This window comes from Melospiza melodia (assembly GCF_035770615.1).
Source record: "Melospiza melodia melodia isolate bMelMel2 chromosome 7 unlocalized genomic scaffold, bMelMel2.pri SUPER_7_unloc_1, whole genome shotgun sequence".
Lineage (NCBI taxonomy): Eukaryota > Metazoa > Chordata > Aves > Passeriformes > Passerellidae > Melospiza > Melospiza melodia.
The window spans coordinates 4,772,032-4,796,761 of NW_026948497.1; the positions used below are offsets into that span (position 1 = coordinate 4,772,032).

The following is a 24,730-nucleotide window of genomic DNA, read 5'->3' on the forward strand; positions in this document are numbered from 1 at the left end:
AGCCTCCGTGTGCTAGGAAGGGTGAGGGGAATGTGAGAAGAGCTTCAGGCAGAGCTCAGCCTATTCCTGGTGCCTCCAAAAACGGCGGTGCCGGATGCAGAGATCCCCCTGTAGATCCATCGGGCTGCGGAGATCCCCCTGCAGATCCACGGGGATGCAGAGATCCCCCCACAGATCCATGGGTGTGCCGAGAACCCCCCGCAGCCCCCGGAGCAGCCACGCTGAGCACGGCGATGCCTGAGAGGAGGCTGTGACCCCGCGGCCAGAGGGCCCCGCTGGAGCAGCCTGTCCTGGCAGGACTGACCCCGGGGCACAGTGACCCACGCTGCAGCACTTGGAGGGGGCTGTGCCCCATGGGAATGGACTCAGCTTGGAGAAGTTCCTGGAGAAGTCTCCGGTGGGAGAGAGCCCAGGGTGCAGCAGGGGAACGACTCCTGTCCCTGAGCAGAGGGAGAAGCCCCGGGGCATGAACTGAGCCCGGCCCCATTCCCTGTCTGCGGCACTGGCGGGGTAGGAGGTGCAGCTGGAAGGAGGGAGGCGCGGGTGAAAGCTGCATTTAAGGGTCTTCACTTATTTCTCATTATCCTGCTCTGAGATTTTGGAGTTCTCTGTCAAAAATCTCTCCCCTCCCCGACTTATACACAGGAGTTTGGGGCGGTTTTCCCTTTTTGGGGGAAATCAAAGCGATGCACTGATGTTCCTAATTAGGGGTAGGAGAAGTGAGGATCCAGGGCTTCCCGCTGAGCCGGAGATACCGAAGCGACAGTGCCGGGAAAGCCATGGCGGGAGGTGCGGAGAAGTTTGTTTGTGTTTTCAGCTCAATCCCCCTCGGGCCCGGGCACATTCCAGGGCTGTTCCTCAGCTCCGGCTCTGCCCTCACGCAGCCCGGGGGAACCTGAGAGCGCGGGGCGGGGCTGTGCCGTGTGCAGAGCCCGCCCCTGGCTGCGATTGGGGGATGGTGCCGTCAGTCGTGGTTCCCTGGCTGCGATTGGGGGATGGTGCCGTCAGTCGTGGTTGTGGCGCGCTGATTGGTGGGAGCGGGGCGGAGCAGGGCCCCGGTGGCGGGCTGAGGGCGGCCGTGGCTGGGCAGCGGCGCCATTGTCGGAGCGTGTGTGCGGGCCCGTGAGCGGCGGCAGCGGCCGGAGCGCGGTGAGGCGGCGGCGGAGCTCGGAGGCGGCCGCAGCGCAGGTGGGAGCCGCGCTGGGTTGTGCGGGGGCTCGGGGCTGGCTGCGGGCCTCGGGGGCGGCAGGGGGCTCGGGCGGGTTCGTTGTGCCGTGTCCGGCCCGTGCTGCCGCTGGCGTGAGGGCGCTGCGGGAGCGGCTGCCCGCGGTCTCCTTGCGGCCGCTGCCTCGGCAGGAGCCGCAGCCGGAGCAGCGCTGGCTCGGCCCGGTTCGTGTGGCTGGGACAGAGGGGGCTGCCCCGTGCCCGGGGCTTTGCGGGGAAATTCCCGTGGCCGGAGGTTTCTGTGCCCAGAGGAGTCCTGTAAAAGTGACTTTATTGCCGGGCAGAGGGAGAGGCCGTGGGGCATTTGCCGTGCGCTCTCTGCCATTGTTGTAGTTCGCAGCCTCCTTTTTATCCTCATTTTCCCGGCTTCATCTCCCTCTCCCTTTGCCCACTGGCTGAGGTACTTAGAAGGTTCATAGCTCCCGATCCAGGAACTGCATGTCCGTGTTAATGTGCACCCCCACTTTTGTATAACAGCCGATATTCATGGCTCTGTAAAGGATTTGTTCTTCTGGAAGTTCCGGAATTTAGCGGGACTTTCTGTGAGAAGCAGTCCATGTTAATTAGGAACATTTATTGTAGCTGATGGTTTCGCCCGTTGCTTCCTGATCTACAAATCCCTGGCCCCTCGCTCAGCTGCTGAATGAGCTGCACTCTCAAGGTGTGGAGCACGGTAAAAAGATGAGAGTTGCTGTAGCACATCAGAGGAGAAACAGCATTCATTTAACCCATGGTTTGCCACGGAGCCACAAAACCGTGTCCCATTCCCATCCTTTCCACGCTTGGGCTGGAACATGAGGTGCTTTCTTACTTCCTTTGTTATCTGTTTCACCACTTTTCCTTTGTCATCTCTTTGCCAACAGCAGTTTGAGTCATTTAATTTTCCACAAACTCCTCTTTTTTCTGCTAACAGATGATCTGATCCCATCCCATAGTTAAGTGTTGTGTTCCTCATTTCAGTGGGTTGGTCAGCAGGAAGGTCAGGAGCTTGAGCTGTCTGGTTGGTTATTATAGCGAGGGCAGCTTGTAATCTAATGATGCCATTGAAATGAGAAATGGGTTCTCCGGCTCCTGATATGAATTGGTTCGGGTTTCCAGGGGCTGATCCATGGTGTTGTAGGATTTGTTCTGCTGGCCGTTCATCTTTTCCCCATTTTTGGCTGCTCTCTCTAGCCAGGGCTACATCAATTGACTGCTTTGCTCTAATTAAATCAGCCAATAGTTGTAATCACAACTGATTTCCCTGAATTTATGGTAGCAAAAAATCCCCAGTGCTCTAATATAACCTATATAACTTAGAATGTGACAGGACATGTTGGAGTGGGCAGAGGGGTGATTCCTCCCCCCTTATTTATAGTGAAGTTTTCCCAACATTCCACATTTGCTGTTTCCCTTTGCAGCTTCACCCGTTTGTGTTGCAGGGTCAGATATCCTCCCCCTGGGCTCTGCCTTGAGCTGTGCAAATTCCATCTCTGCAAGCCGGCAGAGCTTGGGGTGAGGGGCACAGGGAATCAGCCCAATTCCTGCCCCGGGCAAGAGACCCAGGTGCATTGTCCACCCTTTGCCCAGCAGTGTTCATTTGCATTTCTAAAGCTCCTCTGCAGGCTGCCTGTAATGAAGCTTCTCTTCCAGGGCAGCCATCTGGTGAGGCACATGTGGCCCCCCAAGAATCTGCTGTGTTTTAAAAAAAAAATATTAACTATTTACAAGTTCAAACTATTACGGTTAAAGCTCTTCAGTTCTACAAATGCCCCATAAAGGAGAACTTGGAAAAACCCAGACCAAAAATTGATTCTCACACTTCTGCCCCAAACCCACCTGACAATATAAAGTGGGAATTATTATGAAAAATTATTATCATGTTGTTATCTTATCACTGAAACTTCAGGGAAAACAAAAACTCTCCAAGAATCTCTTTAGTGTTAGAGAGTTAAGGCATTCCTTGGTTCTGGCCAGGATGTGCAACAGAAATAATTTCTTTCACAAATAGCCCGGCTGTGCAGAGAAAATCATTCCATGCCATGTGAGTTTTACTAGATTTTCCTAAACTTTATGTAGTCTGAAGCAGTCTAAATCCAATGCTTTAATGTTCATTGCTTCCAAATTGTGTAAGTTTTTAGTATTTGGTTTCCTGTTGGATGCCGTTTTCTTCCCCTCTGTGAATTCGGTCTCCACACTCCTGGATTTCCTTCTCAGCCTTTTCCAGCCCAGGTGTCTCCAGCTCTGCCGCGGGCAGTGTCTGGGGTAGCTGTTGGTTGCTGTTTGCTGCTGGGCAATGTTGATGTTTTGTTGCTGGTTGTTATCTCTGTGGGTGTCTTTTGGGCTGTTCCCAGTGTGTTCAGATGTTAAACTCATCTGCATTGAGTGGTGTAACATCCCTTAAATAAAACCTTTAAAATTCCTTTCCCAAAGGCAAACCTTTGTGTACAGAAACCTTTCTGAGCAGAGAAATAAGATTTGAAAGAACCGAAATCGGTACATTTTGCAGCAGTGCAATGGCAGGCAGCCCAGAGTGTGGGTGTCAGTGAGCCCCAGAGTGGAATTGTGCCGTGGTGTTCCCCAGCAGCTGTGGCAGTGCAGGCCCAGCCAGCGCTGAAGCTGCAGCAGTGGCAGCAAGGCTTGGCCCCAGTGGCTGGAGATGGCAGAGGAGGGTGGCCAGGATTGCAGAGGATTCCAGGCGAGGATCTGTGGGCAGGCGCAGGGGCTTGGCCCGCTGTGGAGCCCTGGCTGCTGCTGCGTTGCCTTCAGGGCAGGCTCAGGGGCGGCCTCCCATCCTCCTGCTGCGGGCGGGAAGTGCAAATCTCTGGGGCTTCAGAGCCCTTGAGGCCAGGCTGAGGGGTCCCCCAGTGTTGAGCTGTGCTGGCGGCTGTTTCTGGCCTCAGGGACACTTGGCATGGGCCCCTTGGCCACCAGTGGTGCTGCTTTGCACTCCTTAGGCAGGAGCCGATGTCCTGGCTGGGTGTTGGCAGCAGCAAAGTGCCAGGGCAGGCTGTGTGCCAGCCCAGCTTCCTGTGGGAGAATGTGCCTTGATATCTGCTCCAGTGGTTGCTGAAGCAGTGAGAATTGCTTTTGCCCCCCTGTTAGGTGCCATGGTGTCAGCAGAAGATGTTGAAGCCTTCCTGCTCAGGGCATTTCAGTGCCAGGCTCTCACAGGCACCCACAGCTCCGCGGGTTGAGCTGAGCATGGGTCGGTGACCTGTGCTGTGTCTGATTCCCCTTCCTTAATAACAGCCTGTCTTGTAGCTCTTTTCCCTTCTGCTGCCCTTGCAGAGCCATCCACAAACACATTTTCTCCCTCAGGCCAGGGAATGTGCCATCATCAATCTCTCCCAGCCTGGGTCTGGAGCTCTGTCCCTTGAGTGCAGTCGTGGGTTCCTTGCCAGCCCCTCTCCAGGCTGTTCACACAGGAGGCTGGGTTAAACCCTTTCCCTGTCCTCAGTTCTAAATCCTCCTGTGCCATTGAACAAGTTTCATACTGTAATAACTGAGCCCTGCTCATCTATTTAGAGGCTGTTTAGGTTGTCAAACCTTTACCTTGATGCCAGACTTGAACTATAGGAGATCCTCCTGTTGTCATCACTTTTCAGGCGAGGCCACTCTCTGGCCACTGGGTTAAACATTTTAGCACAAGAATTCCTTTGACTAGACCCTGTTTAAAATCCACCTATAATTCAAATTCATTTTCCTTTTTGGAAGGCCCAGGAAAACTGCCTCATTTTATCTTCATTTTAACACTTGAAAATTCTGTGTTTCCTCCTGCTGTCCATCTATCCAGTTTGTTGACTGGCTGGATAGGAGTGTTGTAGGGAGACATCCTTGGCTCCAAAAGCCCTGCCTTTAACAGGGACTCAATACCAGGCTGTAAGCCCTTTCTTCTCTCTCTTGGAACAAGGTATTGCTTGTCCTAGTTGCTTTAAAGTAATTTGTAGAGGCTCCATATCAAATTTTCCCTCTTTCCCTGTGTCTGCCCGCACTTCTGGGTTCACTTCAGCATGGGCCTTTTCCATCTTGTCACACGAAGGTAGAACAGAACTGGCCTCTGCAACCCGTTTTACAGTATTAAAATCCAGCTCTCAAATTCCTTCCTATTTAATTACAATCACAGGATGAAGAAAAAGAAATTAATTTTATTCAAACCTATGCCCCACAACTTCCAATAGTAGTTGAACAAGTCATACCTGCTCATCTTTCCCACTCATTCCCTTAAAAATAAAATATTCCTTTACTCTTTCCCCCCTTCAGTCTAAGATTCAGAGTGGATTGAGAGGCCCTTGTGTCCATCAGAAAATGCCTCCTCTCAATGCAGACCCTGCCTGAATGTTCTCAAGGGCTGCAGTGTGGAGGGTCCCTGGTGTGATGGGAGCTGTGACAGCCCTGCCAATCCATGTCCATCAAGGGGTGGACTTGCTGGTGCTGAGGGTGCTGCTGTCTGTGCTTGCAGTGTCCTTGTGCCCTGCAGCTGGAGCCCTGGTTCCTTGCCAGGGGCTGTTTGGGTGGGCTCTCCCCTGCCAAGGAGGGCAATGCCTCTGCCAGGTGCTTGTGGCCGAGCCGTGCCCTGGGTGCTGGGGCCCCCTTGGGTCCTGGGGTTGATCCCTCAGGGGCTGTAGGAGCTGTGCCCTGGCCTTTGCCTTCAGCTTGGCCTTTTGCTGCTCCCTTCTTGCATTCACGTGCTGTGCCTTTGTGCCCAAGTGCTGCAGGGCCTTCTTGTGCCCCTCCTGCAGCCCCCTCAGTGCCTGTGGGTGCTTGTCTTGCTTTACAAGAGAGGTGTCTGCTCGGGAAGGCAGAAAAAGCCTCTCTTGGAATGGCGAATGCAAACCCCCTCGCTCTTAATTTTTAGACCAGTGAAATCAAGGTGCTCTCAGGCAAAGATATGGGAATAGGAATACCAGTTATTTACTAGTGTGTATAATAAAGCAAACAAACACCAACAGCTGCGGCACTGACAGCAAACAGAGCCCGGACCCAGTCCCGGCCTTTGGGCTGCGGCGCTTTGCCCTTGGGTGCAGTTCCGGGCACGGCCGGCAGGGGCGCTGGTGGCTCCCGCGGGGCGGGGCAGCGCATCCCTCCCATGGGAACCTCTCTGAACGGAAATAGAGCAATCCCTTCATCTAACTCTTTCACTTTTTTACCTTCTATAGCCTTTCTCCTGTGTTTTGAGAAAGAATTTGGAGAGGGCTGCCTTTTAACTGAGCTCCTAGTGTTTTGATAAGGTGCTTCCTCTAGAGAGAGACAGAGTTTCCTTGAACAGCCGGAGCTGTGGTTACCAAGGGGACGTAACTCAGAGCAGGACGGGGTCAGGGGAGGATATCCCGCTGAGGCTCGGTGGGAGTGTGGGCAGGGTCTGCTGCCGGAATCGCCAGAGGGGGATCTTCCCATGGAGCCCGAGGCGGAGCGTGGGTAGCCCCCACCTGGCTGATGGCGGCTGATCCGGCAGCTGCCGGCAGAGCAAAGGCAGGTGGGAGAGCCCGGCAGCAGCGGCGGTGCCCAGCGCAGGTGGCACGGGCAGGGCAGCCGGGGATGGGATGGCTGGGACCCCCCCTGGGTGCGGTGGGCGCGGTGACCTCGGAGCAGGCGGCAGGACAGAGCAACCCCCATCTTCCCCAGCATGGCCGGCAGAGCGGCCGCGGGCCAGGCAGTGGGAGCAGGGCACACAAATTGAGCGACAGCGCCGGGGCAGGTGGAGCTGCCCTGGGCAGTGAGGCCGCACCTGGGATGGAAACCGGGGCAGGCGGAGCTGAGGCGGGCAGCGAGCCGGGACCTGGGACAGGCGCCTGGGCCGCGAACAGAGGGGGCAAGACCTGCAGAGGATCCCGCTCTCTTTCTGATTTTTCCTCCTGCTCCCCTCCCTCTCACTTCCTCTTTTCCTTTTCTTGTTTTTTCTCAGATGTTTTTGATAATTTATAAGATTTGTATTCGCCTGAAATCTCCTGTTTAACATATGGCATATTCTCTTTCTTCTATATTAAATGGGGGTTTTTTTACAAATAAATCCAGAGCCTAGCGAATCTAAACTTCTGCTTTGATACTTTGAAATGGTTGATGAGCTAACTCACAATCTCCTAATGTTGTTTTTCTCATCACCTTGTTATTTATCCTTTGGCAAATTAAGCATCTTTCAATTACTTGCTTTGCTACTCCAAAATTGCAGTACACCCATAGTTCCTTAAAAAATGGTCACACAAAGCTTGAGTACCCCAGTGGGTTTTCTGATGCATGTCTTCTAATATTTTTCTAATAAGCACATTTTATTAAGTAATTGTCTTCCATAATGAAGTTTCCATTTCCCTGATTTATCTTGTTCATTTCCTGCCTTGTTTAATTCTTTTTTCTCAGCTTCCCTAAACTTTGGAATTTCCAGTTTTTCCTGGTTTGGTGTTAATATTAACATAACTCTTTCACCTCCATTTTCTGCTGCATCCTTAGCTTCATGATCTGCCAAATTATTTCCTCTTCTTTCTGGGGTCTTTTCCTTTTGGAGTTCCCTAATATGTACTATAGCTATCTCTTTTAGGTAATTGTAGTGCCTCTGAAAGAAGTTACTCATGTACTAGTCCTTTTCTTCTTGAATTAAGTAATCTTTTTCCTTTCCAAATTTTTTACAGGTATGTACTACTCTAAAGGCATACCTTGAATCAGTATGTATAGTTCCTTTATTTTGTGTTAAATATTCTAGTGCTCTTTTTAAAGCATATAATTCACAAGTTTGAGCTTACTAGTTTAAGGTTAATTTCCCTTTTTCCACAGTTTGCACATTTTTCCCATCAACTTCCACATACCGTGTATTTTCTCCTTTTGCAAGGAGTTGTATCTCTGTTAGCTAACATAACTCCCAAAGGACTATTTTTTTTCCTTTTTTTCCCCTGTATCCAACTTACTGGTTTTCTGTGTCGTTTTTCAAGATCTTATCTATTCATCTTCTTCCTCTGTTTTTCCCTTTCTCTAACAACCTAAATACCGCTTTTCTTTCAACTACACACACAGAAATAAAAAACTTTTTTCTCCCACTACTTTCAGTACAATACACCTCCCTCCAAGGAGATATAGTGAAGCTTAAAATGCAGAATCCACATTACCTATACTTTCATTCGTCTACATTCACTCACTTTTATTTCTCACTCACTTCCACACATTCTTTCCCACCCTCAGGACACAGAGTGGATCCCTGTTGACAGAGAATCGCGGGTCCCTGTGGCCCCCCTCACCTTGGGGTGGCCTCTGGGTCTCAGTATCTCCGGGCCTCCTGGGAGGGCCCTGACTCTGCTGCCTCCGGCGCCGTTCACCTGTGAGGCTGATTTGTGTGTCACTCACACTCTTTAGCCACGGCCCCCTCACACGCCCTGGGGACAATGGCCCGTTTGCAGGTCACCTGTACCTTATGCCACAGCCCCCACACCCAGGAGAACAATGGCTTATCTGTGGGTCACACACTCCTCTTTGCACAGCCCCCCTTCCCACCCACCCGGGAAGCTGAGGCTGATTTTGTGTGTGACTCACTCTCACACACAAGACAACAATAAGGTACCTTCTGTTATAAATTATCAAATCGAGAGCCAAACCTATAGGAAAATTTAGCAAAGATTTATTAATTTGTCTGTGCGACTGAAGGTCGGTTGTCAAAACCACCACAGCCAAGGGTCAGCGTCGAGCCTGGGTTCGGTGCTGGGTGAACACGGATCTGAGCTCCGAATGTCAGAGTCTCCCCCTGTTCACAAATGCTGCCTGACGCAGCGAGTTCTTTTACAGTTTATTCTGCTCGAGGCAGAGATGACCGAATGTTCTTTGTGTCTCTTCCCATCCATAACCGTGTCTTTACCTGTGCAGAGGTGGACAAAGACTCAGTCCAGGTGTCTGATGTTGTCAGTAGACTCCAGGGAAGTCAGCATTCACATGCATCAGGGTGGGGCTGTGGATCATCTTGGTAGCTGTAATCCTCGAGGTGTTAATCACTCTTGGCTGGACCTGGTGACTCAGGGAAGCCAGCGATTATCGCCCTGGAAGCTTCTATTCTTTCATTAAAAACCACGGTGTTTATCTCAACCAAGTCCAGGAACTAGATGTATATGAATAAGATGCTGTTCCCTGCCAGGATGGTTAAAAGACATAGTGTGGATTTTACAATATTTTATACATTAATAGCATGAATTATCTCTACCATATACTACACTTTCACATCACCTATTACAAGTTTAGGTGTTCCTTGACAGTCCCCGTGCTCTTGGATATCCCTCAACCCAGCTGTGTTGTCCAACCCCAGATGCTCTTGAGCATATCCTCTATCTGTCAGAATTTGGCTCAACCGTGGATGCTCTTGCAATGTTAATTCCTCAATCCAGCAGGTTTTCATTCTGGATGCTCTTGGGCTCTCTTATCCCTCAAAGCAGCAGAATTTTTAGGGTTCCCTTTTGTCCCATTTCCTAGTGGATTGGGCTCGGAAACTGCTCTGCTCCCTTCCTCCGAGGGGTCCAGCCCCTCTCTGAGACCCAGTTACCCGGGGGATTCTCTCACTCCTCTTATCACTCGCTGTGTCTCTTTACTGGCTGCTTCCCTCGAGGAAAGTTGGAAACGCAGCGTGGGAGACTCCAGCACTCACTTGGCAGGTCTGGGACAAGCAGCCCTTGTCTCATTCACAGCCCAGAGCAGAGAATGAGGGGAGAAGGGAGCTCGGGAGCCCAAACAGCCCCGGCATCCTGAAATGGGGAGAGTGAAGCAGGGGGAGCTTTTGGCATTGCTGGGACTGCCAGCAGCCTGGGCAGGGCGGGCACCAGGCACAAGGGGGACCCCCAATCCAAGCAATACCCCAGAAGCTGGGACAGGGGGAACCCCCTGAACACCAGAGGGGAGGGACCAGGGATGGGGAACTCCTGGGAGGCTTTTTCAGGCCTGAATCTGGGTGTTTGGGAGGTTTTTCTGGAGCCCTGATGGCCAGTGACTTGTAGAGATGGATTTGGGCAGAGGGACCTTCAAACTCAATGTGTGTTGGGGAAGATGAAACAGAAAAGCCTTATAAATATGATTGTCTGGCAAAAGATTTTGTGAACATAAAAAGTATAAGGAAGATTGAAATGAAAGCAAGCTCTGAGATACCGCAGTTAGTGAACAACTGGAAAACAATGGTGTGGCCCAACTGAAGGTAATCCCCTTTTGATGAAACAATTCCCTCTGCTTGCAGACAGATCCAAGGGTCAGAGCAGACTCTACTAGCTCAATAGAAGGGGTCCAAGGAGGAGATTTTAGGGTTTAAAATGTAACACAGTATGGTGATGTAATGATTTTTACAGGCTGTATGTAAATGCTGTAGGATTTGTATCTTGTACTAGATCGGTTAGTGAAAAATCAAATACTCAACACAGAAGAAGATTGATTGTATTGTAACAGGAACCTTACTGTCATACGCTCTTCTCCTCTTACTCTCTTACCCTCTCACCCTCTCTACCCCTCTCTTATCTCTGGCCTGCTCCGAGCTGTGCCTGGCAGCTCCCAGCAGGGCCCTGCACCCAGGCCCTTTGCAATAAACTGCAAGTTCCACGACCTGGCTGCAGAGCTCTCTCATCTCCGTCCGTCCCGACCGACCTACCCCCCGATGCTCCTACAAACGCGCTCATCCCTTGTTTTCCCCAAACCAGGATTTCCCATTGCCAAGGCTTGGGAGGCTGCGAGGAAGAGGAAGATGCCCCGGGACACTGAGGCAGGTGAGGAGGAAGTCAGTGCCCCTTTCCCCTCTGTGCTGCTCCATCTCCCAGGCCAACACGGCCCCGGCTGCAGCTCAGCCCTGGGGGGATCTCCTTGCCCTTGCCTGTGGCACGGAGGCAAATCCCATCCTGTCCTTGTCCTTCCTCCCCCAGAGCAGGAGCTGAGCATGGAGAGCAGGGAGGGCAAATGCCCGCGGCAGAACCTGGTGGAAGAGGCCGTTTTGAGCGGCTCCACGGCGCAGGAAGCCAACGGGGAGGAAAAGCCGTGGAGATGCCACACGAGGAGGGGCTGCAAACGCAGCCGGCGGGGATCTGAGGGGGAAAGAGCCAGCCTGGGCCGGGAAGGTGGCCGGAGATGGAGCCAGAGCTCGGAGCTGGTGCTCCATGAGCAGCTCCCTGGTGGGGAGAAGCCCCACACGTGCGTGGAGTGTGGGAAGAGCTTCAGGTGGAGCTCTGACCTGATCAGGCACCAGAGGATCCACACTGGAGAGAAGCCCTATGAGTGTGAGGAGTGTGGGAAGAGCTTCAGCCGGAGCTCCCACTTGATGAAGCACCAGAGGATCCACACTGAAGAGAGGCCATACAAATGTTCCGAGTGTGGGATGTGCTTCAGAGAGAGCTCCAGCCTGTCCCAGCACCAGAGGACCCACACTGGGGAGAGGCCCTATGAGTGTTCAAAGTGTCGGAAGAGGTTTAAGACAAGAGCCCATCTCCTCCGGCACTATCTGAGTCACACAGAGGAGAGGCCCTTCCAATGCCCCGACTGCGGGAAGGGATTCAAGCACAACTCCGACCTCATCACCCACCAGCGCATCCACACTGGGGAGAGGCTCTATGAGTGTGATAAATGCAGGAAGAGGTTTCAGACCAGCTCTGTTCTCCTCCTGCACTATTGGATTCACACAGAGGAGAGGCCCTTCCGCTGCCCCGACTGCGGGAAGGGATTCAAGCACAACTCCAACCTCATCAGGCACCGGCGCATCCACACTGGGGAGAGGCCCTACGAGTGTCCCCAGTGTGGGAAGAGCTTCTCCAGGAGCTCTCACTTGACCCGACACCAACAGAGGCACCGGTAAGGGAAGCCCTGTGAGTGCCCCGAGTGCGGGCAGAGCTTCGTGCGATGCTCCAGCTCCATCCCCCACTGGAGGAGGCACTTTGGGCACAGCCCAGGTGAGCCACATTCCCTGTGATCCATGTTGAGAACACACCTGGCTGTTTCTACTTTTAATTTCACCTTAATTTTTTTCTATTCTCCATCTCTTTACACTGCAGAAGCCAAGAGGAATGGATCTATCACCTCCAAATCACTCAAATCTCAGTGAAAACAGCTCAATCTTACCCCAAAAAGAGCTCAAACCCACCTCAACAAACTCAGTCCCACGCCAAACTCACTCGATTCCGCAGCCACCAGGCTGACATGAGGTTGGGAAGTGATTTAGAGTCGTGGGGTCTCAATTAGAGCGGTGGGATGGAGATTGTGTGGGGCTGGGTGTGTGGGATGTATTTGACAGCAAATAAAACTCTGAGACTTACTGATTTCTCTCCCGTTCATGTTCAGTCTGTTGCAGTTCTGTTTGCAGAGTGCCGCCTTCTCAGCTCATTGTCTCTGTGTCCCTTTTCTCTCCTGTCTCTCTTTGCCTGCTCTGTTTCTCACTCAGTGTCTCCCTGGATCCATGGACCACCAGAGACCCTGCCCTGATTTAATTGACCCAGGCACCACCAGAGACCCTCCCTATATTTAATTGCCTCAGGACCACCCACAACCCTCCCCTGATTTATTGCCCCAGGGACCACCCAATACCCTCCCCTGATTTAATTGACCCCTCCCCTGTTTTAATTGACCCCTGCCTCCAAAGACCCTCCCCTGATTTAGTTGACCTTTCCCTGTTTTAATTCCCCTTCCCCTGATTTAATTGACCCCTGCCCTGAATAATTTGACCCTGCCCTGATTTTGCTGTCCCCTGCCCTGATTTAGATGACCCCTCTGTCCCCACAGACCCTCCCCTGATTATTTATTACTTTATTTCCCAATTACTTTTTAAGTTCCCAGTCCAGGGTGCTGAAGTCCTGAAGGCTGGCAGGGAAATGTCTCTGTAGGATTTTGCTCCATTTCCCTTCAAGGGCAGGAACATCTTTTCCTGGCTGGAAGCTGGAATTGCAGACTTTTGGAATATATGCAGGGCAACATGGACTGGGATCAAACATGGACTAGGATCAGATAGGGGTTGGGATCAAATATGGACTAGGATCAAACAGGGTGAAGCCCTAAAGCAGATAGCCTTCCAGAAATAATGGGTTAAAACATGGAATGAGAGGCATGTAAAGAAGGGCCTAGCACTAGAACACACGGAGAAAGCACAGCACTAGGAAAACAGAGCAACAAATTAGATAAGAGGTAGAGCATCATGACAGGGGAAGAGATAGGTATAGGAGAAACTAATGGGCTAAGCAGGTTTAGAGCCAGCAATGTTGAAACGACCCTAAGGGTTTTGCCAAGCCACGGGATCTAAGCCAAATACACCGGGAATTGACCAAATTAGGAAAGGAGTTCAAAAGTTTAAAGAGGAAGACTCATCGGAAAGACCCCGTCTAGGATGAAGGCAACAGGAACGACCACCTGAGAATCCCCCAAAAGAGATGTCTCCACCTACGCTCCGCCCACGCTCCGCCTACATCACGCCCCATATGAATATGCATGATTATGTATCTGATCTGATGTAATCCTATACCCAAAATTGTATATAAGGCTTGCTTTTGCTATGTGAACTCAGAAATCCATTTTGTGATTTCTCCGACGCGTCGCTAATAAAAATACCTCCTGCTTAATTGACTTAAGCTGAGTCTGATTAGGCAGTCACTCTGCCTGTTTGGGGCAAAATTCGGCATCAAGGGACTTGGATCAAATAGGGACTGGGATGAAATATGGACTGGGATCAAATAGGGACTGGGATCAACTATTCACTGGGATCAACTTTGGCCTGGGATCAAATATGGCCTGGATCTAATATGACAGATTTCATGGACTGGGATCAAATGTGGACTAGTGTTGTAGTGTGTTGTAATAGCCTGTTTTAAACTTCCGGGTCCCTTCCCCAGGTGTGCCAATACCCCTCTTTCAGATCTAAAACAGTAAACTAGGGTAGCTCAGGTGCCAAACATGTTAGTAGGGTGTATGGGTTTGCCACAAGTTGTACTGCCTGACCTTAGCCCGTTGTTTTCCTTAACTTGGTTAAGGAGAGGTGCATTCTCTGCCCTCCCTGCTGTGTTAGAGGCCCATACCCCAGGAAACATTGGATCCATTACTTTCTTGTAAATTTCATCCTTATTTTCAATTTCAGTTTCACTAATTGTTAAAATTAAGCTCAATATATCTCCATATTCTTGATCCTTTACCTCTAAAATAATCTCTCCATCTTTAAATGTGATCTTTGCTTCCAGCTGCTTCAACAAGTCCCTACTCAACAGGGCCTTTGGAGAGTTGGGCACATACAAAAAAACTATGACTATTTTGATGGTTTGCAAAATATGATTTTTCAGATTGGCCAGTTGCCCCCTTACCATAACATCTGTTACAGGCATCGAGGCTTTATTTAACACTGAGTTTGCTGCCCCCGTGTCTACTAAAAATTCCATTTTCTTAGCTCCCATCTTTCTACCCCATCCCAGCCTTTTGCCTTAATTCAAAGTCTTGGGGTATAAAATAAGCTGAACGCACTCAGCTTTAATTATTTCTGCTGGGTTTCTTAAATTACACGAAACTCTCTTTTCTAATAATTCAAACATCCTGTTACTTCTTTGCTTCTCATGACTGGTTGCTACTAAATTCCTTAGAGCTCTCTGAGTAGCCTTGGCTTCCTTAGAATAACATAAAGTGCCTGTCTTGGTCTCTTCCACCTAAACTCTGCTTTACAAAATCTCATTCTTTCCCAGTTCTCTTCCCGCACAATCTAATTCAAGCATTGTTTCTACTGACACTCACTTTGCTGTCTTGCAAAAAGCTGTGCCTGTTACAGCAAAAAATCTGATATGCCCACAAACACAGACACAGACACACACCCTGCATCTCAAATTCACGAGAGTCAGGGCTTAGGTTGCTGTGGGAGGGGAATTCCTCGCATTCCTTTAATTTGTTTTATCACAGTTAAACATAAATCACCATACTGCAGTTTTTCCATGTAAAATGCTACACTTGTTGCAAACAAAATCCTAAAATCTCCACAAACACAAGCCTACAATACCAAGAATCAAATTACCACAATGTGGGGAAAGAACCACACAAACTCACTGGGAAAGGGGTATCTCTTAAGAGTGCCCACTATTCTCAACACAACCCAACATGCAACACTTCATCATCTACCCACATCAGCTTATCCAGCCTCTTCTGGTCCTCACACACTCTGGACACAATCAAAATAACAGCACACAGTAAAATTCCAGGGACCAAGTCCAAACTGCGGGGGCAGAAGAATCCCCTGAGTTCATCTAGCCACAGTTAAAACATGCACAATCTACACAAATCACACATCACCACCTTTAAACACAGTAAATGACTAAATGTCCTCACCCACGTTTCTCCACTTGTTCCACTACTCCACGGGGTGTTCCTGCCCTCACAGACTGCCCCAGCCAGCGCTCCGGGTCTCACCTGGCTGCTTCAGACACGGGTAGAACTGCCCCTGCACGCCGTGGGTACACTCACTCACTCACTCGGTCTGTTTGATACACCACGCACTCACACGATTACAAACACGCCAACATTAACCACACAATGCATTAGCCATACAATGTCTGGACACCACAAGCACACAAAGTTCGGGTTCACTCGGCTCACCTCAGAGTCGCTAGCGGCTGCTCCATTGAACAATGAACCCGTTCCCAGTTGCGCTATCAACCGGGAACCTCTGCCGCTGACCGTGCTCTTGGTCGATGGCTGCCTGCAAGCACAGGGACGAGGCTGTGCACTCAGACATCTCTGAGTGACTTATCAGCAGCCCTATCTCCCCAGGCCCTTTGACAGACGTACTGTCTATCTGCACATCAGCAGGTCATTGTCTGTATCTGCAGGAGGCAAGCCGAGATGGAGCAGAGCTCCTCCAGGAAAATCCCAGGGAGCACCCAGGAGTCCGTCCTCCCTTCCGCCCCTGCAGGGACAGACAATCGCCTGGCTGGCTCGCCAAAATGATTAGTGGAAAAAAAAGAGAAACTCCACAACTTTGTAAAAAGTTGTAAAGCCGGTATGTTTAGTGCTGGACACATGTGGGAATTGTTCTCCCTAAAGGACACGCGCACCCCTGGGAATTCCCCCTTGCTTATACATATGCATATAGTCTCATTCATATTCATTCTACTGATTTCACGTTACAGGTTGCAATTAGTTTTTATCAGTCCTTGCCTTTTGCGCAGAGAGCTCTCTGGACAGCCTCATCCTTTGCCCCCAACAAAGGGGCCTCCATTTATCTTGGGAATTTGAATTCCTTCTCTTGGTCGAGACCATTCTGTGAGCACAAGATTTTTTCTTTGTTTTTTTTCCTCTCTTGTGAGAACAGGGAGTCTTAAGCACAGATAAACAAGTTACAGGCTCAGAACAGCACTTTTCACCTCAATCCAAAAATGCATTTCTATCCTGTTAAATTTCTACTTTGTCTCACCCATCCAAGAAATTATGTGCTCTGACTCCATGATTTTAAAGGCTGAACAGATGCTTTATTCTATACTATATTATACTACATTACACTATTTCTATACTAAATCTATACTAAATTACATACTAAAGAAAAACCTCCGACCCTTTCCAGACAGTCACGACCCAGCTTTGACCTAATTGGTCAATCAGTCCAAACAACCATCACCAGTGTCCAATTAACAAATCACTCTGGGTAAACAATCTCCATAACACATTCCACATGTGCCAAACAACCGGTGCAGCAAATGAGATAAGAATTGTTTTCTTCGTTTCTGAGCTTTCTCAGCTTCCCAGGAAAAATCCTGTGAGAGAGAATTGTCTCTATTCAAAGAAATGTGCATACCACAGGGATTTGTTCTCCCCGGTCTCCATCTGCTGCTCAGTGCCTGGGGTAAGGAAAGAAAAGGAGAGGAAGGAATGAGGAAGGAAGGACAGAAAGAGAAAAGGAAGGAGCTGTGGACAAGGAGAGGATGGGATTTGCCTCTGTGCTAGAGGGAAGGGGAAGGGATCCCACCAGTTCATCCCTGGCAGGATGGTGTCAGCAGTGGGGCTGTCCTGCAGCCAGGGGCAATGCTGGGCTGAGACATGGAGCAGAGGAGAGGGGCAAAGGGGCAGTGACTTCCTCCTCGCCTGCCTCAGTGTCCCAGGCCATCTTCCTTTTCCTGGCAGCCTCCTCCAGCTCCATCCAGACAAAGATTGGGATTTACAAATCCTGGCTTGGGGGAAAAACAATGGGTGAGCCCTTGGTCCTGCTGCCCAAGTACAGCTCCAGAAGTAACAGCCCTGTCCACAGTCAGGCAGGCCCAGACCCTGCTCATCTCCAGCCTCCCCCACCCCTCCAGGCTGCCAGAATTGGCCTTTGCTGCTCTCCCCACTCTGATGCCAATGTCCCCCCACAACTGGTACCACCTCCCTAGCCAGTTTGCCACCAGAACCCTCCACAAGTGTCCAAAGGGGCATCTGTATCTCACCCTTGGGGACCTGCAAGATTCAAAGATTCCCTCCCCAGAAACAAACCCTTCCAGAGATTCCCTGATGGATTTGGGGTCAGTTCCCCCTCCCCGCTCACCTGTGGGATCTGGGGGATCGATGCTGCCAGGGGAGCTGCAGACTCAGCAGGCAGGCGGGAAAAGCGTGGTTCTGCTGGGGCTCCTCCTCTTGCTCCTCCTGTTCCTGCTCCTCCTCCTCCCCATCCTCCTCCTCCTCTCCCTCCTCTTCCTATTGCTCTTCCTTCCCTGCCCAATCCAGATCCCACATCTCCCCCATGGCTGCAGCATCACCAGCATTTGGGTGGAGGGAACCCCCCATGAGCCCCCCAGGGATGGGCAGGGGGCTTGGGGACCCACCCAGTGCGGATCCATTCCCCTCCAGAGACTCAGGGAATTACTCCAGGAATCAAATGATGGGGACACAATGGGATCCCCATGGAACCGCTCTTTTTCTGTTCCATCCCCACCGTTCCCTTCCCTCACTCATCATTCCTCCAACCCAAAGACCCCTCCCAACTCAGTTTGGGGGTGTCATCCCTCTTGCGCTCTGAATCCTCTTTTCCCCTGCTCTTCCACCCCTTCCCCATTGTGCCCCCAGCCCCAGCCCTCACCCCTGTGTTTGGTTTTGGGGGATGCAGGCCCCTCCTGCTCAGTCTGGAGAGTCACATCTCCCCTTTCCCTCTATTCTGGCAGCTCCTGGCTGCTTTTTCCTGGGAGGAATCCCTCAGTTTTGGGACTTTTGGGGTTTAGCTTATAAGTGTGACAGCTCTGTCTGGCTCTCTGCTCCCTGCTGTGGCCTCTCAGCTGCCCCTGACACCCTGGGGGCGCTGGGATTTCCCTCCTGGGGACAAGGATGTTCATCCCCTTCCAGGAGCCCAATGCCTGGCTGGGGCTCCAGGTCAGGGGGTCCTTGAGCAGCTGCCCCAGAACCTCCCCCAGGGTCTCCCAGCACAGCTGGAGCTGCTCAGCCTGGGGTCCCCAGAGGCCTCAGCAAGACCCAAGTCCCTCCCAGGAAACCTCAACTCCCTCAAACCCTGCATCCCCCACATCCCCTGCAAGTTCCCCCATGGCACTGGCCATGGCCATGTCCCCACATGTCACTGTCCATGTCCCACCATGTCCTCACCCATGGCTGTCTCCCCACCATGTTTCCATCCCTGTCATTGTCCCCCATATCTCCATCCATGCCCATGTCCCCCATGTCCCCACAAATGGCCCCTTCTCTGTTAATATCCATGCATCCCCAAGTCTCTCTCCATGTGTCCATGTGTCCTACCATGACCACATCCAAGTCTTACTTCAATGTCTGTTTTTACCTCAATATTGGATATTTTAAAGGGATAAAGAGAAATTAAAACAAAATTGAGGCAAAAGAAAGGGATTTCCTTGTCCATACCAGCTGAGGATCCACAGCTTAGGTGGAAGGGAAGCACATTTTTTGGTGGAATTTCTATCCCACTGTCTCCAAAATCTTGGCCTTTTCCCCAGTTTTTCACCATTTGGCTGCAGAAGACACCCTTGGGCAACAGGAAATCAAAACTGTGGAATCACTGAAGTTGGAAAAGACCTTGTCCTGGTTCAGGGCAAATTTGGGAGAGAACTCCCAAAGGAGTTCCTCTGGACAGCAGATTCAATCGGCCCCTCCCCCAACTGGTTCAGGAAAAATAAAAGACCTCCTTGGAGAAAAGTGGAAAAACCTGTTTATTACACAATAAAACCTAAACAATATTAAACAATAAAACCTCTTGTTGCTCTAAAAGAGAGACAAACTCACTAAGTCCCTCTGTGGCTGTAGCTCAGCTCACTCAGTCTCTTATCAATCCCTCTGGTGCTGGAAATGCCGCAGCCCAGGCCCAGCCCGGTGGGCCACAGGTGTGAGCTGCCCGTGCTCTTCTGGTGTTCAGGCCAGAGCAGGTTTGAACAGGTCCAAAGAGAAGGGAAAAAACCCCACAGTTCAGGGAACTTTGGTTCAGTTAGCTAAAACTAACTAAAAGGAAAGGAGAGCTCTGTCCCGCTGTCTGTCCATCCGCAGACAACACAGTGCAGGAACATGAATGTGGAGGAGTGAGTGCAGTGTCTAAAACAAACTCCGTGCTTCTTCTCTCCCCCCTTCACTCTCAGGACAAGTCTTGAAGGTGCAAAACTTCTTATTCAGCACAAACAGAACAGACTGGGGACACAAGCATCTTATAGTCGACACAGAATATACCTCAGGGACCATTCAGTACTCCCTAATGTCACCAGAAGACAGGACTGAATGCAAAAGATTTTATGGGGTTGAAATGACAAATCTCTTCTCTCCAAGGAATTCCCATTGTAGGTCTGCGTCCCGATGGATGTTCCTGCCACTGGGTTTATCTAGGTGCCCTCAGGGAATCAGGAAGATGTGGAATCTCCCAGCCAGATGCCTTCCAACTTGGATCACCAGGACCACAGATCACCAGGGCTCGGCCCAACAGGGGTCACTGGGGATCATCCAACGTGGATCCTCCAATGGGGGATGGAGCTGGAGCAGCACACAAAGCTCTTCCCACACTTGGGGCACTCACAGGGCTTCCCTTATTGGCGCCTCCATTGGTGTCGGGTAAAAGTTGAGCTCGATGAGAATCTCATCCCACACTCCCCACACTTGTAGGGCCTCTCCCCCGTGTGGATGCACCGGTGCAGGGTGAGGTGGGAGTTTAGCTTGAAGCCCTTCCCGCAGTCGGGGCAGCGGAAGGGCCTCTCCTCCCTGTGACTCCGCTCATGTTTGAGGAGATCGGAGCTCCTGTGAAACCTCTTCCCACACTGGGGACACTTGTAGGGCTTCTCCCCAGAGTGAACACGCTGGTGGTGTTTTCTCAGGTCAGTGTGCCACCCATAGCTCTTCCCACATTCCAAGCAGGTGTACGGCCGTTCCCCCGTGTGGATCACCTGGTGCCGAATCAGGGCCGAGCTTTCTCTGAAGCTCCTCCCACATTCCCCACACTTGTAGGGCTTTTCCCCAGCGTGGATCTTCTGGTGTTCCGTCAGCTTGCATTTCATGCTGAAGCTCTTCCCACACTCCCCACACTCATAGGGCTTTTCCCCAGTGTGGATCATCTCGTGTTTCCTCAGGCCAGAGCTGTATCTAAAGCTCTTCCCACATTCCACACATTCATAGGGCTTTGCCCCAGTGTGGATCCTCTGGTGTTGAATCAGGCTCCCCTTCTGGCTGAAGCTCATCCCACATTCCCCACACTCGTAAGGCCGGTCCCCGCTGTGGATCATCTGGTGTTGCATCAGGCTCCCCCTCTGCCTGAAGCTCTTCCCACATTCCCCACACTCAAAGGGCTTTTCCCCAGTGTGGATCCTCTGGTGTTGGATCAGGACAGAGTTCTGGCTGAAGCTCTTCCCACACTCCTCACACTCAAAGGGCCTCTCCCCAGTGTGGATCCTCTGGTGCCGCGTCAGGCTGGAGCTCCAGCTGAAACTCTTCCCACATTCCTCATACTCGCAGGGCTGTTCCCCAGTGTGGATCACCTGGTGCTCGATCAGGTCCAAGCTCCGACTAAAACCCTTCCCACTTGTGTGGCTTCTCTCTGCCATGGGGCTTCTCCACCAGCTCTGAGCTCTGGCTGCATCTCCGGCCGCCTTCCCGGCTCAGGGGGGCTCTTTCCTCCCCGCAGCTCCCTGGGCTGGGTTTGCTGCCCCTCCTCGTGCGGAATCTCCAGGGCTTTTCCTCCTGCTCCATTCACACACGTCCTAGGAATGAAAAATCCTGGTATGGGTAAAAAACAAAATGAGAGTGTCTTGGACTGGGAGTTCCTACTTGCTCAAGTTTATCTCAGGAAGTCATTGGGAATCTTGTATATGTAAGAACCTCCAAAACACCAAGAGTCAGCACAAAATCCTCCAAACATCAAGACACAGATCAAAAACTTCCCAAACATCAAGATTCAACAAAGCCCCCTCCAAAATACAAAGATTCAGCCCCCACAAAAAAACAAAGCACCAACAATTAGGCCAATAAAGCTCAGAAACACCAAGATTCACCCCGGGAAAATCGTGGATCCCAATCCCTGGTCACCTGCTGCATGTGGAGGGGGGGAAACGCTCCTGGGGCTGGGATTGGAGGCTGCAGATAGAGGGAGAGTGGAACTTTGTGCTACTTCCTCTTCTGTTCCTCCTCCTGTGTCGCTACTCTTCCTCCCACTCCTCTTCCTCCTGCTATTCCTCCTTCTCCTGCACAATCCCACCTTCTCCTCTCACGTGCATCGTTTGACCCTTTTGTTCCTCAACCCTGCTTCTCCTTCCCTTCTCCTCCTGCCCCAGGCCCAGCACCCACTGCCGGCTCCCTCTTCCCCCCAAACCCACAGCATCCCACGGCAGGGGCAGGGATGGAGCTGGGGCAGGTCGGGCTGGGGCAGCGCTGGGCTCTCGGCCGCTCCCGCCCGCACTCGGTCCCCACTGCAGCCGCTCCCGCCGGGACAGCGCGGGGGGGCCCGGCCTTGGCGCTGCCCCACTCCCACCTCCCCAAATTCCCCTCGCATTTGGACAACAGGGCATGGATGGTGTTGGTGTGCTGCAAAGGGATTGCGTGAAGGGGAGTGTGCAGCAATATGGTTAAGGCAAGAAGCTGCAGCAGGAATCTATGTGGAAAGGAAAAGGATGATGGAAAAGCGGAGGAAGAGAAAAATACTGAGGATTGGGATGTTTATCAGCAGGGCCTTAGCCTCAAAACTTGTCAGCTGATTCAGATCTTTTGTATCCCCGGTTTCCAGACCAGGAAATCAAGGAGGTCAGGGTTTCAGGGGGTTTCTCTGTGGGAAGCAGCGGCAGCACCGGGCGCAGAGCTGCGGCACCGGGAGCACGGGCTGGGGGCCTGTGGGGAGCTGCGGGGCCGGGCCGGGGCTGTGGGGCAGCCGGGGCTCAGCGCCGGGCGCTGCCTGACCCCACCAGCCCCGGGCAGGGCCGGCAGCGGCCCCCGGCCCCCAGGAGGCTGCGGGACGCCCCGGCCGCTGCCCGGCCCCGTGGAGCTGCCGGCCCTGCCCGCCGGGGGCGCCTTTGGACACTGCGGCAGGACAGGGAGCGGCTCTGGGATACGGGCTGGGGAGGGCACCCTGAGCACAGGGAGGAGGAGCAAGGAACATCTGGGAAAGGCGGATTGTACATTTTAGCAAGGAGATTATCTTTTAAGGCTTTTGTTAGGGTTACTGGAGATACAAATGATTTTGCAGAAAGCTCAGCAGCTGTCAGAGGATGAGCACCTACAGGCACTGAGGGGGCTGCAGAAGGGGCAGAAGAAGGCCCTGCAGCACTTGGGCACAAAGGCACAGCAGGTGAATGCAAGAAGGGAGCAGCAAAAGGCCAAGCTGAAGGCAAAGGCCAGGGCACAGTTCCTACAGCCCCTGAGGGATCAACCCCAGGGCCCAAGGGGCCCCCAGCACCCAGGGTACGGGCTTGGCCACAAGCACCTGGCAGAGGCATTGCCCTCCTCGGCAGGGGAGAGCCCACCCAAACAGCCCCTGGCAAGGAACCAGGGCTCCAGCTGCAGGGCACAAGGACACTGCAAGCACAGACAGCAGCACCCTCAGCACCAGCAAGTCCATCCCTTGATGCACATGGATTGGCAGGGCTGTCACAGCTCCCATCACACCAGGGACCCTCCACACTGCAGCCCTTGAGAACATTCAGGGTGGATCTGCATTGAGAGGAGGCATTTTCTGATGGACACAAGGGCCTCTCAATCCACTCTGAATCTTAGACCGAATGGGGGAAAATGATAAAAATATGTTTGATTAGTGAGGAGATGGGTGGGAAACATGTATGGTTTTATTCAACCACTATTAGTAGATCTACGAGATGGGTTTGAAATGCATGAAATTTTATTTGCTCCTAATTGTTATCATGATTTACTGGGAAGGGATTTGATCGCTAAACTCGTAACACAAATTAATATTATAAAAAGGGATACAGAGGCTGGTTCTGTTGTACCTCTGTGTCAAATGTCTGGCCAAGCCTATGCTGAAGTGAACCCAGAAGTGTGGGCAGCCCCAGGGAAAGAGGGAAATTTAGATATGGAGTCTCTCCAAAGCACTCAGAAGCAACCAGGAGAAGTGGTGTCTAACAGCAACACCCTGTTCCAGGGGAGGGAAGGAAGGGGAATCAGACACAGTGCAGGTCACTGCCCCATGCTCAGCTCAACCCGCGCAGCTGTGGGTGCTTGTGAGAGCCTGGCACTGAAATGCCCTGAGCAGGAAGGCTTCAATATCTTCTGCTGACACCATGGCACCTAACAGGGGGGCAAAAGCAATTCTCACTGCTTCAGCAACCACTGGAGCAGATATCAAGGCACATTTTCCCACAGGAAGCTGGGCTGGCACACAGCCTGTCCTGGCACTTTGCTGCTGCCAACACCCAGCCAGGACATCGGCTCCTGCCTAAGGAGTGCAAAGCAGCACCACTGGTGGCCAAGGGGCCCATGCCAAGTGTCCCTGAGGCCAGAAACAGCCGCCAGCACAGCTCAACACGGGGGGGACCCCTCAGCCTGGCCTCAAGGGCTCTGAAGCCCCGGAGATTTGCACTTCCCGCCGGCAGCAGGAGGATGGGAGGCCGCCCCTGAGCCTGCCCTGAAGGCAACGCAGCAGCAGCCACCGCTCCACAGTGGGCCAAGCCCCTGCGCCTGCCCACAGATCCTCGGCTGGAATCCTCTGCAATCCTGGCCACCCTCCTCTGCCATCTCCAGCCCCTGGGGCCAAGCCTTGCTGCCACTGCTGCAGCTTCAGCGCTGGCTGGGCCTGCACTGCCACAGCTGCTGGGGAACACCACGGCACAATTCCACTCTGGGGCTCACTGACACCCACACTCTGGGCTGCCTGCCACTGCACTGCTGCAAAATGTACCGATTTCGGTTCTTTCAAATCTTATTTCTCTGCTCAGGCTTGGTTTGTCTTTGCCTTTGGGAAAGGAATTTTCAAGGTTTTATTTAAGGGGTGTTACACCACTCAATGGAGATGAGTTTAACACCTGAACAGATTGGGAACAGTCCAAAAGATACCTACAGAGATAACGACCAGCAACAAAACTAGAAGAGATTTAAAGGTCACGCTTTAACTCATAAACAGTTAACAGAATACTGTTTAAAAACAAGAAAAAAAAAGGTATCAAAAAAAAGCAAGGGAAGG

The 24,730-nt window shown here is 51.8% G+C and overlaps 1 protein-coding gene and 1 pseudogene across 2 annotated transcripts; one reads left to right on the forward strand and one right to left on the reverse strand.

Moving 5' to 3' along the window:
• Window positions 1–22,423, reverse strand: part of LOC134432724 (zinc finger protein 850-like) — a 105,854-nt pseudogene extending 83,431 nt beyond the window's left edge.
• On the forward strand, window positions 10,158–12,445 carry LOC134432738 (zinc finger protein 391-like). 2 transcript variants are annotated; one of them, XR_010031392.1, is made up of 3 exons: window positions 10,158–10,913; window positions 11,067–12,083; window positions 12,186–12,315. XR_010031392.1 is itself a non-coding variant. In XM_063181631.1 (3 exons), the coding sequence occupies exons 1-3, from the start codon at window positions 10,805–10,807 to the stop codon at window positions 12,370–12,372; spliced, it is 1,215 nt and encodes a 404-aa protein (XP_063037701.1). In that variant the 5' UTR covers window positions 10,790–10,804; the 3' UTR covers window positions 12,373–12,445. The 2 variants fall into 2 exon arrangements, 1 of the variants encoding a protein (XP_063037701.1); XM_063181631.1 differs by having other exon boundaries at window positions 10,790–10,913; window positions 11,067–11,985; window positions 12,186–12,445.
• Window positions 22,424–24,730: the final 2,307 nt, after the last annotated feature.

Coding starts and splice junctions, on each gene's coding strand:
- LOC134432738 (XM_063181631.1), top strand. CDS start 10,805: ATGCTCCTACAAACGCGCTCATCCCTTGTTTTCCCCAAACCAGGATTT. Junction 10,914..11,066: donor GCCCCGGGACACTGAGGCAG/GTGAGGAGGAAG, acceptor TTCCTCCCCCAG/AGCAGGAGCTGAGCATGGAG. Junction 11,986..12,185: donor CGACACCAACAGAGGCACCG/GTAAGGGAAGCC, acceptor TTTACACTGCAG/AAGCCAAGAGGAATGGATCT.